This window comes from Mustela erminea, chromosome 5 (assembly GCF_009829155.1).
Source record: "Mustela erminea isolate mMusErm1 chromosome 5, mMusErm1.Pri, whole genome shotgun sequence".
Classification (NCBI taxonomy): domain Eukaryota; kingdom Metazoa; phylum Chordata; class Mammalia; order Carnivora; family Mustelidae; genus Mustela; species Mustela erminea.
This window is the reverse complement of record NC_045618.1, coordinates 144,035,880-144,051,271: the sequence shown is the minus strand read 5'-3', so window position 1 is coordinate 144,051,271 and position 15,392 is coordinate 144,035,880. Positions and strand designations below refer to the sequence as shown.

The 15,392-nt window shown below is 54.7% G+C and overlaps 1 protein-coding gene across 12 annotated transcripts in view; it reads right to left on the bottom strand.

Moving 5' to 3' along the window:
* WDR20 (WD repeat domain 20) overlaps window positions 1–15,392 on the bottom strand; it is a 66,394-nt gene that overhangs the window by 9,148 nt on the left and 41,854 nt on the right. For 6 of the 12 annotated variants that reach the window (XM_032345331.1, XM_032345332.1, XM_032345325.1 and 3 more), the window contains 2 exons: window positions 13,554–13,736; window positions 1,279–2,538 (listed from right to left, as the gene is read on the bottom strand). In XM_032345331.1, coding sequence (XP_032201222.1) covers window positions 1,279–2,451 — 1,173 coding nt within the window. In that variant the 5' untranslated portion in view covers window positions 2,452–2,538; window positions 13,554–13,736. Of the gene's footprint in view, window positions 1–1,278; window positions 2,539–13,553; window positions 13,737–14,139; window positions 14,161–15,392 lie in introns of those variants that run through there. The other 6 variants (XM_032345326.1, XM_032345333.1, XM_032345329.1 and 3 more) reach the window with 6 other exon arrangements.

Here is a 15,392-nt window from a genome sequence, read left to right as displayed (position 1 = left end):
TATAATACGTAGGCCAAAGAACCAGCTCCTTCCTGTGAAACTGGACTCTGAAACTCCCCGCGCAGCCGCTGGCCCCCGTGGACGTGGCTCGGCGTCCAGCCAGAGGGGGCTCAGGCGGCCACGCACCAGTGCCGGGGGGAGGCAGCCCAGCCGGAAGCCGGTGAGGACGGAGCCCGAGCGGGCGGGATCATGACAGCCACCCAGTAATGCAAGGGGGCAACTGGCCCCCTGTGCCTCCAACCCTGGCCGGGGTCCCCTCGGGAAGCACTTGGAACCTGGGGTGGGGGGCAGTGTCTGTCAGTCTTTACAAAATAAGACCAGAGAGTCTGTGCCGGGCCTACAGTTGGGCCTTTTTGACCAAAAACAACATCAGCAACAACAAAAAACCCACAGAAAATTGTAGAAGGAACCAAAACCTCCTTTCCCTTGTTGGAAAAAAACATAAGCAAAGCGCGTCCAATGGCCAAGGTCTTGGCTCATGTGGCAAGAGGCACCCCCTCCACACCTGCTGCTGGCGCCCGTCCTCAGCCCGTGGCTCCCGGGAGCTGGCCAGGCTCCGGGGCCGAGGGGATTTTCATCAGTGCACCGAACCTCAATCAAAGTGCTACAAACTGCTTCTTTGAAAAAAGATGTTTATTAAACAATTTTAATTGTCATAAAATGACTAAAATGGGTTTTAAAAATTAAGGCTCTTCTCTTTCTGTGGATTGCCAGAACAATGTAAAAATAATATCAATCAACCCTGCTGAATGCTTTGTTCCTAAAGTTAAATTTCATAGATTCCTAAACATTTTATGATTAAGATAAAAACTGGACTAGAAATGACAATTAATGGCCGTCCATACTGAACACACACTCTGATCAGGTGTACAACATTCTAATTGAGTAGTTAAGCAAAAATATTCCAGTTAAAGCAGAAGTTTTAATTTTAGCATTTTAAAGTCATTGTTTCCCCACACTGTCATGATTTTCCTAAAGTCGAAATAGTCTAATACAGGAGCGCTAACCTTGGGACTCTATATACTCCCAGGAGGGTGACTGACTTGGCTGGCAATTAGTTTGATTATATTTTTTTTTAAACGTTCTAAGTTGAATTATCAAATGATTCAGAATTACATGGCATGCAGTATCCAAAATTATGGCTCTGATGCATTGAGATTTACATTAAGAGTAAGAAGTGCCATTCACATTCATTGTACACCCCACCCCGCCCGCAAGGAAAAAATCTCTACCTATTCGAGTTCTAGATCTGGTGCAGCATTAAGGATTAAAACTTACCACTTTACCAGGCCTTCCCCATGTGCAAATAAATCCCTCCTGACAAGCAGTGACTAGACAGTCTTCAAGAAAAATTAACACAGTCAGTCTTTCATGCGCTATCTTTTTACAGATGAGCGGCTCTAACAAGGGGACGTCTTCCATCCGAGGACACAGGGGCGTCCCCAGGGTTTTAGCTGGGTCCGTTTTGGTTTTAGTAACCAGGTTCAGTTTGTCGCTGCTCTTGCTAGAAATGTGTCCCATGCTGTGGTTTCGCTTGTGGTCTTTCTCGTGGTGCCTGTCCTTCCGGTCGTGCAGGGAGAGCGTCGCGAATTTGCTGACCCCAGAAGCGACGGCGCCGTCAGCCACGCTGCTCTTGCTGCCGGCGCTGGAGACGGTGGAGTGGGGGAGGCTGTTGGAGCGGGGCAGGGGCGGGGGCGCGGAGCTGCCGGGCGTCGTGATGCTGTTCCCCGTGCTGCCGGCAGGAGGGCTCGTGGCGTTCATGACATTGGTGTGTGTCCTTGCTCTCGAGAGGGGCTGGTGAGGGAAAAGGATGTCTTCCGTGAGGTCCCAGAGGCAGAGCTGCGTGTCCTGGCCCACCGAGCCGAACCGGTACGTCACGCTGACGGGGCGGCTCTCGGCAGAGTTCCGTTTGGACAGCCGCGACTGTGTACTGTTGGCCCGGTCGCGGCCGAAATGGAGGAGGTCCTGGAAGTCCTCGTCACTGCCGCTGAACTCCATGGGGTCGCTCTCTTCCACACTCGTGGTGTAGGGGTCGAACGCCACAACGCTGACCCAGGATTTGTGCCCGTGGCCTCGGGCGATCACCCGGCAGTCTCCGAAGGCCCAGACGGTCACCAGGTCGTCCTCGCCGCCCGTCACGATGTACTTGCCGTCCGGGCTCCAGCACACGCACAGCAGGCCTCCGAAGTAGCTCCGCATTGTGCCGTGCAACTCCACCGAGTCAAAGTTGAACACCCGCAGAAACCCGTCCTGGCTCACGCAGGCCAAGAACTTGCCATCTGGGGAGAAAGCAAACTCGTTGAGGGCCCCCTCGCCCACGGTCCACTTAAGGAGAGGGTTCCTCGTGGATTTGCTCTTGCAAGTGTGCACGGCGAAGCTCTCGCCCTGCTTCAGGAGCTGGTAGTGGGGGGCTGTGGTGCCACAAGTGTGCTCCACGTTATACAAGTACATGCTCCCACTCGCGTGGGCTACTAGGAAAAGGCTTTCCGAACCGGGAACCCATTTGACACAGGTTACGCGTGACTTGTCTATTAGTCTCTGTGAAGACAAAGGAGAACAAGTTATCACAATGGAGAAGCTTTAAAGGTCTACGTTTCCAGCAAGAAACTCGTCTGCTTCTCAGTGAGGAGGGAAGGGTCCATCCAGGCACTGCACACTATCCCGCGGTCAGCTAAGCCAGCGAAGAGCACTGGGGCCCCCTGTAGAACTAACTGCACTTGGGCGCGAGGCCACTGGCTTTCGCTGAGGGAGTCAGTCATTCAACACACACAGCTGAGAGCCGACCCCGTGCCCGGCACCGCACCAGGCGCTGGGCCACACCGATGCGAGGCCGGCCCCGGGCCACCTCCCTCTCTCACGCCTGGAGCATCGGAGTCTGTGCTTCCTGGCACCTACCCCAGCGCCTCCCTCCGAGGCCTCTCTGCGTTTCATCAGCACCGAAGTCCCGTGCCACCTACGCCTGCCCCCTGCTCCGGCTGCTCTGGCTGCTCCGGGGGTGGGGGCAGGTGCCAGCGCGCAGCCCCTGGCAGGAGCGCACCCACCAGCTTCCCTCAAACTTCCCGGCTCAGACTCGCTGTCCTGCATGCATCCTGAAAAGCAGTTCCTCCGAAGCTGCTTCGTGGTGTTCAACAAAATAAAAAGACGGTGAACTCGGGAGGATGGGCCTAATCACTGCCACGCCACGCTCATTTCTGTTCCTCTCACAGGCACCGGAGTCTTGTCTTTAAAACCAAAACAGCAAAAGGCCAAAGTAAAAAGCACCCAAAGGCACAAAACGCGTGCGTCCCCACTCGCAGACCTTGCTGTGGGGCTCCCTTTGCACAGCGGCTCCCCCCGGGGTGCCCGCTCCAGGCTGCCGGGTCCCAAAGCACATCCCCAGAAGCCGACCAGAAGTTCCCAACACTCCCAAGTTTCTGGAAACGCCTCCTGCCAAACCCTCTCTGCCACCAGCTGCCTGGGAACCGGGTGCCTCAGGGTCAGTTAAACACGACCACTGCCCCTCCTGGCTGGGACCCTGGGCCTGAGTCTTGGGGCACCGAGGTAAACCTCCCCGCCTGCACCACCCCCAACGCCCTTGGCTTTGCACAACTGTGCTGAGCATGCTGCGTCTTCACAGAAAAGCAAAGAACGTGAAATCACTCATTTTTTTTTTCAAAGATGGACTGCGCAAGGTGCAGAATAGCAGGCCAAGGCAGGGAGAAGAGGGGACACCCCGTGCGGCACGCAGGGCCCCTGGCACGGACGAGAAGAGACGCCGGCCCCCTATGGTACACCAGGGCTGCAGGTGACACAGCCAACTGCCCCACGGGGGCACCGCCCATGTCCTCATCCCCTGCCTCCTTGCCCTCCTACCTACGCCAATGCCAACAACCTAAAACCCAGCACCCACTCCGGCAGGGTTTCCGAGGCCTTCACTGCTTCTTCCTTAAGAGGTCAGAACAGGGCTCTCCTCCTGTGGGGGCTGCCCCCACGTCAGACCGTGCTGTCCCCGCCGGACCCAGGCCACCGTGGCTGTCCCGTGTCGGGGGTGGCCTGGTCAGGCGGCCCCAGAGCTACCTCGCGCTGGCAGCCAACACCATGGCTCTCGGTTCCTGCCCCTCACACGTGTCCGCAGCCACACTGACTGCGGTCTTGCCAATAGAACACCACAGCCACGCTATCCTGTGTGGAAATTTTTAAGGACAGACATCAAAACTTCCAGCGCAATGCTTAAGAGAAAATTTTATTTTTGGCTGAAAGAGATGCAACAAAAATACTTCCATTAGATTCCCAAACTGTAATCCCGTCAAGTAAACAGGGTATTGTTCCAAAACTGGGAGGCGGGAAGACTAAGAATGACAACACTGTCGTTACAACAAACGTCACTGGGACAACAGACGCAGACACTTCCTTCCCTACTAAACAGGTGCATGGAGACGACCCTAAGTAGATACATGCATGTAACTTATGGCCAAACGCCCAAGCCTCCCCCTCCTGAGCCCGGAGCCGAGCACCTGGGAATCCGGGGCAGCAGGGCAGGCAGCCACAGACGCCAGCAGGCCAGGCGCCGGGGCCGGCTCAGCCGCGGAGGCCCCCGCCCCCGGCAGGTCAGGCGCTCGGGCGTGCCCAAAGCATCTGCCTCGAGGGGCGCTCCCCGGGGCTCCCACGGGGCTGGGGCACGCAGCACACACACGGGGACAGCAGGGCTGACCTCCCATGGGAGGCCTGACTCTGCATCCCGGGCCCCGGGCAAGCGGCCCTGCCCATGGGTTCTTCAACCTGGAGAGGACCCCACAAGGCCAGCTGCTGTCCCGAGCAGGCAAGCTGTTCTCACTCACAGGGAAGCGTGCAGAGCTCACTCGCATCCCTTTTCTCCATTTCAGTTCACCTGTCCCCAGAGTCACCAGCATGAAGCTTCCGGTTTCGCCCACCAGAACGTTTCGCCCCCGGACAAGGCAAACATGGGGACGAATCCGTCCGCCCTCCGTGCTTCACACTACAGACGACGCGCCGGCGCCCGGCTGCTCGCTCTGTCCGTCCCGCATCGGAACGGCTTCCGCACGCGTCTCAAGACCGCGTCCCTGTTCCTCTCTAACGCCGCACAGCATTCACTCGCACGGAGGCAAGCACGGTCATTTGTCTTGAAATGTGCCATTTCCGGGGCACACACGGCAGTTCTCGTGGGTCCGAGTACGCCGCGGGACGGATTCCCAGTCACACAGCTGGGGCAAAAGGCAGCTCCACTTTCATCGGACAGACAGAGCCAGTCTGCCTCCCACGGGGGGAGAACACGATACTCGCATCAGGGTAAGAGCACCCGCTTCCCCCAGGAAGGCAGATCTGATGAGTGTGTCGCCACCAGGAAACGGAGGCTCGGAAAGGCCAGGACGCCCGCCTGCAGCCCCACGCGCTCCCGGCTCGCCCTCCCGCTCGCTCGAGCGTCCTCCCCGCGTCCCTTCTCAGAGGCATCGAGCCGGGCGCTGCTGCAGCACTGATTAGGGCAGACAGGCATTCGCGGCCAATCGGGAGGAGAAGACGGTGAAATCTGTAAGATCCGAGGGTGACAAGAGCTGCGGAGAAAACCAGACCAGGGGGAGAAGGCCCCGTGCTGACGGGGAGGAGGCCTGAGCGCCTTCGGTCTCAGACGGGAGAGCCTAGCCAGACTCCTCGCTGGGCGGCACAGGCCAGCGGGGCGGGCGGACAGCCGCAGCGGGTAGGCCAAGGGCACGTGCGGAAGAGCACCTCATGGAGGGAACCACAGCCACGAGGCGCTGAGGCAGGAGCAAACCCAGAGAAAGAAGGGAGCCAGAGCAGGCGGGGCCGACAGGGTGAGGCGGGGCTGCCACCCTGTGCCACGCACGGCCTGACAGACGTCAGCCAAGGCCGGGGCCACTCACACTGGTTCCCAGGAACGGGAGGAGCCCGCCTCAGACCCCAGGCCAGAGCAGGAGGCACCACTCTAGGGCCAGCTAGCTGACAGTCACCGAATTTAAACAGCTCTGGTTATGATCTGGTTTGGATTTAACAAAAAAAAGAAGAGGAAAGAAAGCATTTCACTCCCTTCTTTCTAATTAAGAAACAAACACCTGGACACTGTTTCCAGTAAACATAAGCCCAGTGTATTTCTGTTGCTGAAAACATCTCGTAAAAAAGGTGGAGAATCTCAAGGCCCCATGTTAAGTAATGGGACGCCCCTGTTAAGCTGGACTTCTCCAGTATGGGTGGGTCTGTGAGCCGGACGCACCGGGACAAAACCGCCTCGGTGGAAGCGTGGCCTCTGAGGGAAAGGGGTGCAGGGAAATGACTGTGCGGGGTGCGGGCAGTGGCCCAGGACAGAGCTGTCCGGGCGGATGCGGGGACACACAGCACCTGTTTGGCTGGAGCACCCAAGCGGCGGCAGGGAATGAGGTCCGGGATGGTGAGCTGGGGCTCAGGACAGCCAAGTGTCAGGCTAAGCAGCTCTGGGCCATGACCCTGAAGCCCTGGGCCACCATTCCCACAGCTCTGAGCGCTTGATTTGTGCCTGAAGTGAGATGTGCCGTGTGTAAGATACACACTGGACTCTGAAGGTGTGAGAAACTACAGCAACAATCCCCTTCATTGCTTCATATTACATATATGTTGAGAGAACACCTTGGTACACAGAGAAAACAAAATCTTAACTTCACCCACTTTTTGCTTATTTAATGTACTATTAGGAAATGTAAGGCTGCACATGTGGCTCACACTGTCTTTCCACGGGCGGCGTGGCCGCGGTCGGGGCGCGAAGTTCTGAAAGGGGAAGCGGCCGAAGAAAGAGGAATGTACAGAAGGTACAGAATGGAAGATGGGAGGCGGGCGCAGGTGGGGAGGAACCAGTTAGGAGGCTGTGACGTTGCTGTGGACAACAAGTGACCCTGGGTGCATGGCAAGACGGGCTGTTCCCAATGGCTTAGGCTGCGGTGAGTGGGGGAGGGGTGGGGACGGGGCCTGTCCAGTCTCCTGGGCCTGGAGCTCAGGCGCCCGCCACACACAGGAAGGCTGGGGGTGGGATTATGCTGGGGAGATGCCCAAGTGTCCTCATGGAGTGGGCTGAGAACAGGGGGAGCCAGATCTGTGACCTCCTAAGATCCCCGAGGAAGGCGCAGTGTGGACGAAGAGGACGGGGGACGCTCCACTCAGAGGGAGCAGGACAAAAATCAGGGGGGCAGAAGGAACATCCAAGGACATGACCCCAAAGTCCCACGAGGCGAGGAAGAGCTGAGGCTGAGTGACCACCACAGACCAGGAGCTCTGCAGCAGGGCAACGACCCTCCGTGTCCTGTGATGGACTCTTGGAGGCTGACTCGGTCTAACCACCGAAGTGAAAGTCAGAGGGGGCAGTGACCCCAGCAGGGCTGAGGAAGGCAGAGCAGGAGCAGGGAGGCCTCCTTAGAAGAGCACAGGGCGTGAGTCTGAGGGACCAATGAGGGGGGCGGTGGGGTTCCGGGGAGGGGGTTCCGGGAGGAGCCTCCCCGGCTCCCTGGATGCAGAGACGCCGGGGGACACTGACAGGTGGAGGAGGGCAAGGAGCAGAGGAGAGTGTGAACCCACTTCCAGAAAACCAGCAGGGGGGACGGAGCGGGGCAGGAGCTCAGGGAGGGCAAAGACGGTAGGGAGGTAGCCAGGTGGTTCAGCAGTTAAGACGGGCTCTAGGAGCTCCCCTGGCTTGGCCACTGGGCTTCCATTAGAGTCAAATTCCAAAATGCCTGGAGCCAATTTCTATAATCATCTTTGTGAAAACCAGACCCCAAACCTGGAGGGGGGTTCGCCGTCTCTGCACATCACGTAGCGGCTCCCACACCCACACTCCTCACCAGCCCCCCGCCAGTCCTCACCTGCGGCCCCGCACGATGCCCACCCTGACTCCGAAGAAACCTTCCCTTTGCTGATACAGCTCCAGGACAAATCAAACACTGAAACGACCGTCACCAACGGCATTAAGAGACAAGATTTAGCTATAATCAACTAATAAAAAGAAAGCAAGAACAAAAATAAATCTATAATCGTGTTAAAGTGTCACTGCTAGGACAAAATTTTCTAAAGCACTAAGTTGTCTTTTTATTTTTTATTTTTGGGGGGAGAAGGGCAGAGTGACAGGGAGAGAGAATCTCAGGCAGACTCCACACTGAGCACAGAGCCCAACGCGGGGCTCGATCTCACAACCCTGAGATCATGAGCTGAGCTGAAACCAAGAGTGGGACCCTTAACCGACTGAGCCACCCAGGTGCCCTTTAGTTGTCTTTTTATTCTTTTCCACTACTAACATCGCGACAAGCAGAAAAAATTTATTTCCGGGGCAGTGGGTATACATTTTATAATGCAGATATTAATCTATAACAAAAATACTGAAGCAAACAAATCAAAAACCACAACCGCTGGAAGGTGGGGAGCCATAATGTAGCCACAAGCAAAACGCAGGACTAAGGGCTCTGCTTCTGTAAACACATTTAAAGAGAGCGGCTTCCCTCAGGAAGTGTGAGGAAAGACTATTTCAAAGCCATAGAAAGGAGGATCAAATGCCGTCTTATCAAGGCTAAAATAAAACTCTAAGGAGTAGAGAGCATTATGAGCTCCTTTCCTTCCTTTGATTAAAAAAAGCAACAATAAAACAAAACTAACAAAATGCCCATAACCACTCTTTTGTCCCAGAACTGGACAGAAGACTGCAGAGCTGGGCCTGGCTCTCCCCACTCCTGGGGGCACTGGGTGCCGGGAAGGAGCAAGAAGATGCAGCCTCGGGCTGGCGGAGGGCGGCCTTGGCTCCCGTGGGCCCCTCGGAGAGCAGGAGATGCGGACACACCCAGGTGACAGCCCCGGCCTCCCAGCCCGGGACGGGAAACAAAGTCAAGGCAGAGGTGTCAGTAGCGGAGGAAGCCCCGACCATGAGTGCGTCTTAGATCTATCTTTCCCAACAATCAAAACACACTTGAAGATCCTCCAAAGTTAATATTCTCTGGATACAACCCTGAAATAATGAGAATTTCTACAAAAACAAGACTGAGTTCCTCATCATCTAGAAACTATCCCTTTATAACTCCCCCCCTCAGTGCATCATAACCACCAGCAGCAACGAGCGAGCTCCACAGCCTTTGGGGTCCTTCACGTAAGGCTGAATGCTGACCGGCTGGGGAGGCTCCTTTCCGGGGAGCTTGCCAAATGAAGGGCCACTCCACGGGCACACACAGGATGCTACAGACACACCGAGGACCCACTGAGACAGACTGGAGGGAGAAGAGACCAGGGGACCCACGGGCATCACTCCCCTGGGGAGGCTGGAAAGGTCCTTCTGGACTGAGCCGGTTCAACAGCCAAGCCCTGGGGCGTGACAGGGACACCCGGCAGCAGGGCCTGAAGGGAGCATGGCTCCCCTCGAAGTCCACTGGGGAGGAGGGATCTCTGACGGAGTGTGTGAATCTACCAGGCTCACCTCATTAAAAACATAAAAACTACAAAGACGGTAAAATTAGGAGTGAACACTGGGACCTTTCCCATCTTCTGTGTACATCTATAAACAATCATTTAAAATTATTTTTTTAATTTTTTAGTTAATGGAGAGGGGAAAAAATCACTTTTAAAGATATACTTGACACCCAGATAGAAATTTTCATCTATCTTTAACATCACGTGGATTTCTAGACTAATTCCATCCATCCACCTCCCCATGCAAACATCGGTTATCTCTTGGAGGGCCAGGAGCCCGGAGAGGGGCGGCAACGGTGAGGAATCGGTACCGGGGCGTGTACACCTGTGTGCAACGGACACCGTGAGAGAAGCACTCGGAAGAAGACACACGTGTGACCCACGTGATAAGGTGTTCCCCGGCCTCTGCTCCGCACATGCTCATTCTCTCCCTGGGTTGTCCTGGAAACTTACGGCCTCCGCCCTCCAAGAAGCCCTTCCCCGCCGCTGCCCCCCGCCCCGCCCCCGGGGCCGGCTGCTTCCCCCGTAGCCCGCAAACTCTGCTGAGCAGCCCCCAAGGGCTCACTGTCCCAGCCCAAGGCTCAACACGTCTCCTCACCTCTCTTCCTGGTGGGTGACCCCCCCCCCCCCCCCCCCCGCTTTCCAGGTGAGGAGGGGTGGGGGGAAAGAGCAGGGAGGTGCTCAGGCTCAAGGCTGGGCGTTCTGAGCCACGGGGCTGAGTCTCTAAGTGGCAGGAAATAAATACAAAGTTGAAAGTGGCTCTCTGAAGGCCCCGTGATGGGCCGTGCAGAGGCCTGGAGCACAGTCAGTGCAACAGACCTTACGTCTCATCTCCGGGATGGGAGGACTAGTTACACAGCAAAGTCCCGAATTTTTACCCCTGGGCTCCAGGGTCCCCATATCTAACCTTCGTCGGCCTCTGAAGCTTGTCGAGTGCAGACTGGAACTCCGAGCTTCCCGTCCACTCTACACCTGCCCCTCTCCCAGTCTTCCCCAACGGGTGCGTGACAGCCGGAAACCTACCCATCTCCAAGCAGCAGCCACAGGAATTTGCAAAAACACCAACCTTGACCGCCTCGTGCTCCTGCCCCCTCCCCGCTCAGGGGCACAGTGCTCGGTCTCACGGCCGCCCCTTGCACCACCGTCCCCGCGGACTCGGCCCTCCCTGCGCTCTCCTGACCCCCCATCGCCCCTTCCTTCCTAGTCCCGGCCTTCACCTGCTCTCCCTGCTGGGAAACACTCCTTCTCAGGCTGGAGCTGGCCGGCCTCTTACTCGTGGGAAGCCCCGCCTAGAGCACAGCACCTCTGTCAAGAGAGGTCCTCCGCCACCCCCGTCCCTCTCCCTGCCTCCCCAGGCCTCGGCCTCCTCATGCATCACGCGTCAGCATTTGCCCTAAGCACGTGTGAGGGGAGCTACCGCTGACACATCTGCCCCTCTCTCGAGGGGTAGCGACAGAAGCAGCCCGAGTGGGCACAAGGTAGGTGGACCGAGGTCTGTCCCCAGGATGAACAGGGCCACTGCTCTCGTCCACCTGCTCTCCCGAACAGGTACGCGCCTCCTCGCTGGCCTTGCTACCTCTGCCACTCTCTCTTCATTCCAATCCACGTTCCACAAGTGCCAACGAGCGTTCTAAAGGACACGCCTGACACACTCGTTCCCTTGATTAAAAGCCCAGAACTACCCTTACAGCCTCCAGCATCAGATCCAAATTTCTCAGTACGTCAGGGCGTTCACAGTCTGGTTCCGACACCCCGTCGGCTCTGACCCCGGTGTCTTTGAGGCCTGCACACTGACTTGGTCGTGCCTGGCTACCCAACACCCCTCCACATGCCACATCTCCAGCTCTGAGAGCCTCTCTCCCATTTCCCCAACTCCTGTGCACCTTTCAAGATGCAGATCAAGTGTCACCTTCTGGAAATCTCAGATTTACGATATTGGATACACGCTGAAGAATACGGTGAACACATATCCCCGGGCACTTTGTCCCAGCACTCTGATAATGTGGCCCGGAACCCCCTCCATCCACAGCACTGAGCTGGGAGCTCCTGGGAACACAGGGCCCAGCCACCGGGCAACGACTCACGGTGGGCCTCACAGGCTGTGACCAGGGGCCCATCTCTGTCGTCAACTTACTACCTGCCTGGACAATTCACTCACCTTCTCTATGTCCTCATTTGTAAGACAGCAACAGCTGCCTGCCCAGTCACACTGGGGCAGATCTAGAACCGGCCGAAGCCCCTAACTCTCGTGCCACGGCGAAGCCCGCGTGAGTGATACCGGCTCCGAGCGCCGCTCCCGGCACTCTCAGATCCAGACCTCCGTGACGCCTGCTCTGACACCCTGACCAAAACCTGATGTAAATGCCATCCGCAGAGCCAAGAGCTCTCCTCACTGTGAAAGGCAAAGGACTTCAGCGGTGAGTGCCGAACTGGCATTCACCCTACACAGTTTTATTTTCAAATAAAGCGGAAGATGAGCTGAGACAACTGGCACTGAAATCAGTGACAGGCTGCTTCCTGGCCCGCGATGCCCGCTGCTGTCCAGAGTAAGGCGCGGATCTGGCTGACATGTCTGAGTGCTCTCAGGGCCCTGAGACTCCCCTGTGACATCACAGGGGAGAACAAGCCCCTCTTGTTCTCCAAGTGGCATCCTGTGCCATCGTCAGCCGGAGCAGCCTCCCGATGTTGTACAGACAGCCCTTCCCCCTCGATGACATGCCCCCTACCGATACAAACAAAACCCATAATGACTCCAAATTCAGCTTCCGGTGACAGTGCAGAGATGCCTGGTTGCTCCCCCATAGCTCCCACCAGGAGGAAAAGAAGTCATTCGGCTACTGGGAAATCACTTCCCCACACGTTATTAGTAAAAGACTTAGGTAAATAAAACAAGTTTTCTGCTTCAGACTTATTTTTAAAAGAAACTGGGATCAATTCTTTTCTTCTTGAGTTTTGTCAACCCACATGGCAAGTTCTGTTTCTGGTCAAACCTGCTACAAGCAGAAGAGGAGATGGCACGGCTCAAGAGATCTCACCAAATCCCACCGGCAATGCCAGACAGAAGCACCATGGACGGGGACCAGCGGTGGAGATGGCGCGGGCCGCAACGCTGTTGAAGAATCCCAATTTTAACTACAATCTGTCCACTTGAATATTCTCACCTAAACAAAACTGCTTCTGATGAACCAGAACATATAATGCTCTTCTGTTCCAAGTCCATGACATCAAAACCAGGCAAGAGCACAAAAACACTTGCCCTTCCTGAGAGAGGGATCCCACATGACCTGACCCTTGTCACATCAGGGCCGTGGTCACCAGAGGACACCAGGACCCAGGGCTTCTAAGTCAGCAACCCCACCACATCGTTTCCGTTTGCTGGGAAAGTCGCACTGAAACAGAGGAGGGAGGATGTCGCATACGCTGCGGCAACTCTGGGGGCCGACAAGCCCTCATGACAGCTTTACCACGTGATCTATGTGGCGACTTCAACAGCTACACTGAACAGTTCTGATGTGTTCCTGAACACACATGGCTCACGTAGCTCAGGCGCCTTCCAGAACAGAACTGGAGGTGCAAGGAAACCAGCACATGCTAGGTCACTAGCAAAAACTGTATCATGTGATCCAATTTTAAATGCCAGGATTTCAAATATGTCAAAGGTGATTTTAACAGCAAATATTTCCAAGAGAAAGAAAGCTATCCCTTAGCCAAACGCCTGTCAAATACAGACACAAAAGCCCGAACTACCACTTAGATGGCCTACGGAATTATTACCAAGTTCTCTGATCTGCATGAAATTTTCTGGTGTTGTGAACAAGGTCCAGAATTCTGTATCTTATTTAAATTATAAATATCAAGTGACAATTTCACCCATCTCCATTATAAAAGAGTTTTAAAGCAGCTGCTACAGACACCTAAGCATGCTCCATAAAAAATGCCCAGAACAGGTACCCCAAGGAAGAACAGGTGTAAGTCAAGTTAGTTCACCACATTTAACCGGGTAATACTAGGTAGGACAGTTAGAGAATGAAAAATGGGCTTAGCTTGACGTGTAAAATAAGGCCCACTGCCCTTGGCAAGAACGTATAAATTCTTAAAGGGATTCTTAACAGCTAAGACAGGGTGCTACTTACTTCCTCATTAAATAGTTTGCTAGTTTCTTTTTTGATTGGATCTATAAGCTGGACTTGGCCTGCGGAAAAGCCCACTAGGAGAGAGACACTTTCTGCTGTGGCTGTTAGGTGGTTGAAGTCATGACAAGTAGGCTGTGTTCCTTTGTAAATCCTTTTATCTATTGGTTTACTCAAGTCAGCAGCCTGGAGGAGAAAGAGAAAAATACATACGGTAAACAGCACATTGAGATGAGAAATCTAATAGTTACTCTATTTTATACTCCATTATGATGTTCAATCTTAAAAACAAAGGTATTTTTAAAAAATTTTTCCAGTTTTCAGCATCTTGTAAAAGCACTTGCATATACATCAGCCAATTTGATATTGTTAGACTCTCTGTAATATGCTCATAACTGTTACCTCCATGACTTGTTCTTATCTTAAACAAAAGCTCCTGGACTTTAGGAGGAAAAATCCTTGAGATACTAAATTCAGTATTTGCAAAATACATTCAATTCCAAGCAATTTCTAACAGAGTACCTCTAACCACATAAAAACTCGGCTTGCATATTGATCCACAGCATCTAAATGCTCATTGGGGAGTTACCTGCAGCTCAGGGGTTCTCAAAGTGTGGTCCCCACACCAGCGGTGGTGGCAGCAGCATCGCCTGGAAACTCAGAAATGCAAATTCTCAAGCCCCACCCCAGATCAAAAGAATCCGAAACTATAGGGGTGGGCCTAGCAAGCCTTCCAGGTGATTCCGATGCCCACTCAGATTTGAGAACCACTGCTGCGGCCAATTATAAGCAGGTGCCTTCTTACTGGGGCCCAGTCCCTCTTCTGCACCCGTGTTGAGGTACCTTTCACTTACTGAGCCCACACTCAGTGCACGGCGCGCATCACCTTTAAACCCTACAACGACCCTTCAAAGTAGAGAACAAGTTTAGGGAGGTGAAATAACTCAGCCAAGGTCACCATACCTACCTAAGTAAGCGACTGGATGGATAGCCCAGGTCTGTCTGACCATAAAGGGGAAGGGAAGGACACACACGCACACTCCCCAAAGTCAGAAGCAAATGACTTCCAACTTGAGCCAAAAAGTGATGTTTCAGTATGCCTCCCCATAAATCCCTAGAGCGGGACTTTCTTCTTCTTCATGAGGAATGTTCCATGCAATCTAATGTGCCAGGCTGACGCGGAAATTAAGGACGCCGCCCTCCAGCCCTAGCGGAAAGTCACAGGTGCAGACAACCAGGCTGCTGTGCGCGTCCCGCGACACAACCATTGGAGCCGCGGCTACTGTTCTCTGCTGACCAACCCGAGGCAGGTTCTGAAGAGTTCTTTCTTTCAAAGAGGTCCGTGATATTGTGCTGAGGATTGTTTCACTTTCCACATGACAAACATAAATACTGAGTGGAAAAGGGGACATCAAAATTCTAGGAATCTTTAAGCAAACTCCAAACCCGAACATTTGGAAGTCTGGACCCGAGTGGGACTCGCACTCGGAGCCCGGGGCAGAGGAATGGGGATGCGTGCCACGCGGACACCCCCAGCCTCACCTCAGTTAAAACGGAGATGAGTATCTCTGTCCCACCAACCTCATGGGATGGTCTGGAGGATGAAATAAGAGAGCATGTGCGTGAAAGAGGCTTGAAAAGTATAATATAAATACGATACAAAACACAGGGAAGTCCTGACTCTGCAGCAAGGCGAAAAGGGACCAGCGGGGAAGGGAGTTAAGTGCTGAGGCAGGCTGAAGGCTGTGGCCAGCAGAGGCGTCAGGGAGCTGCGGAGCCGAAGCAAGCCACCTCCGCCCCTCACTGCGACCCGCCCCCAGGGACAGGCCCACTGACAGAAGC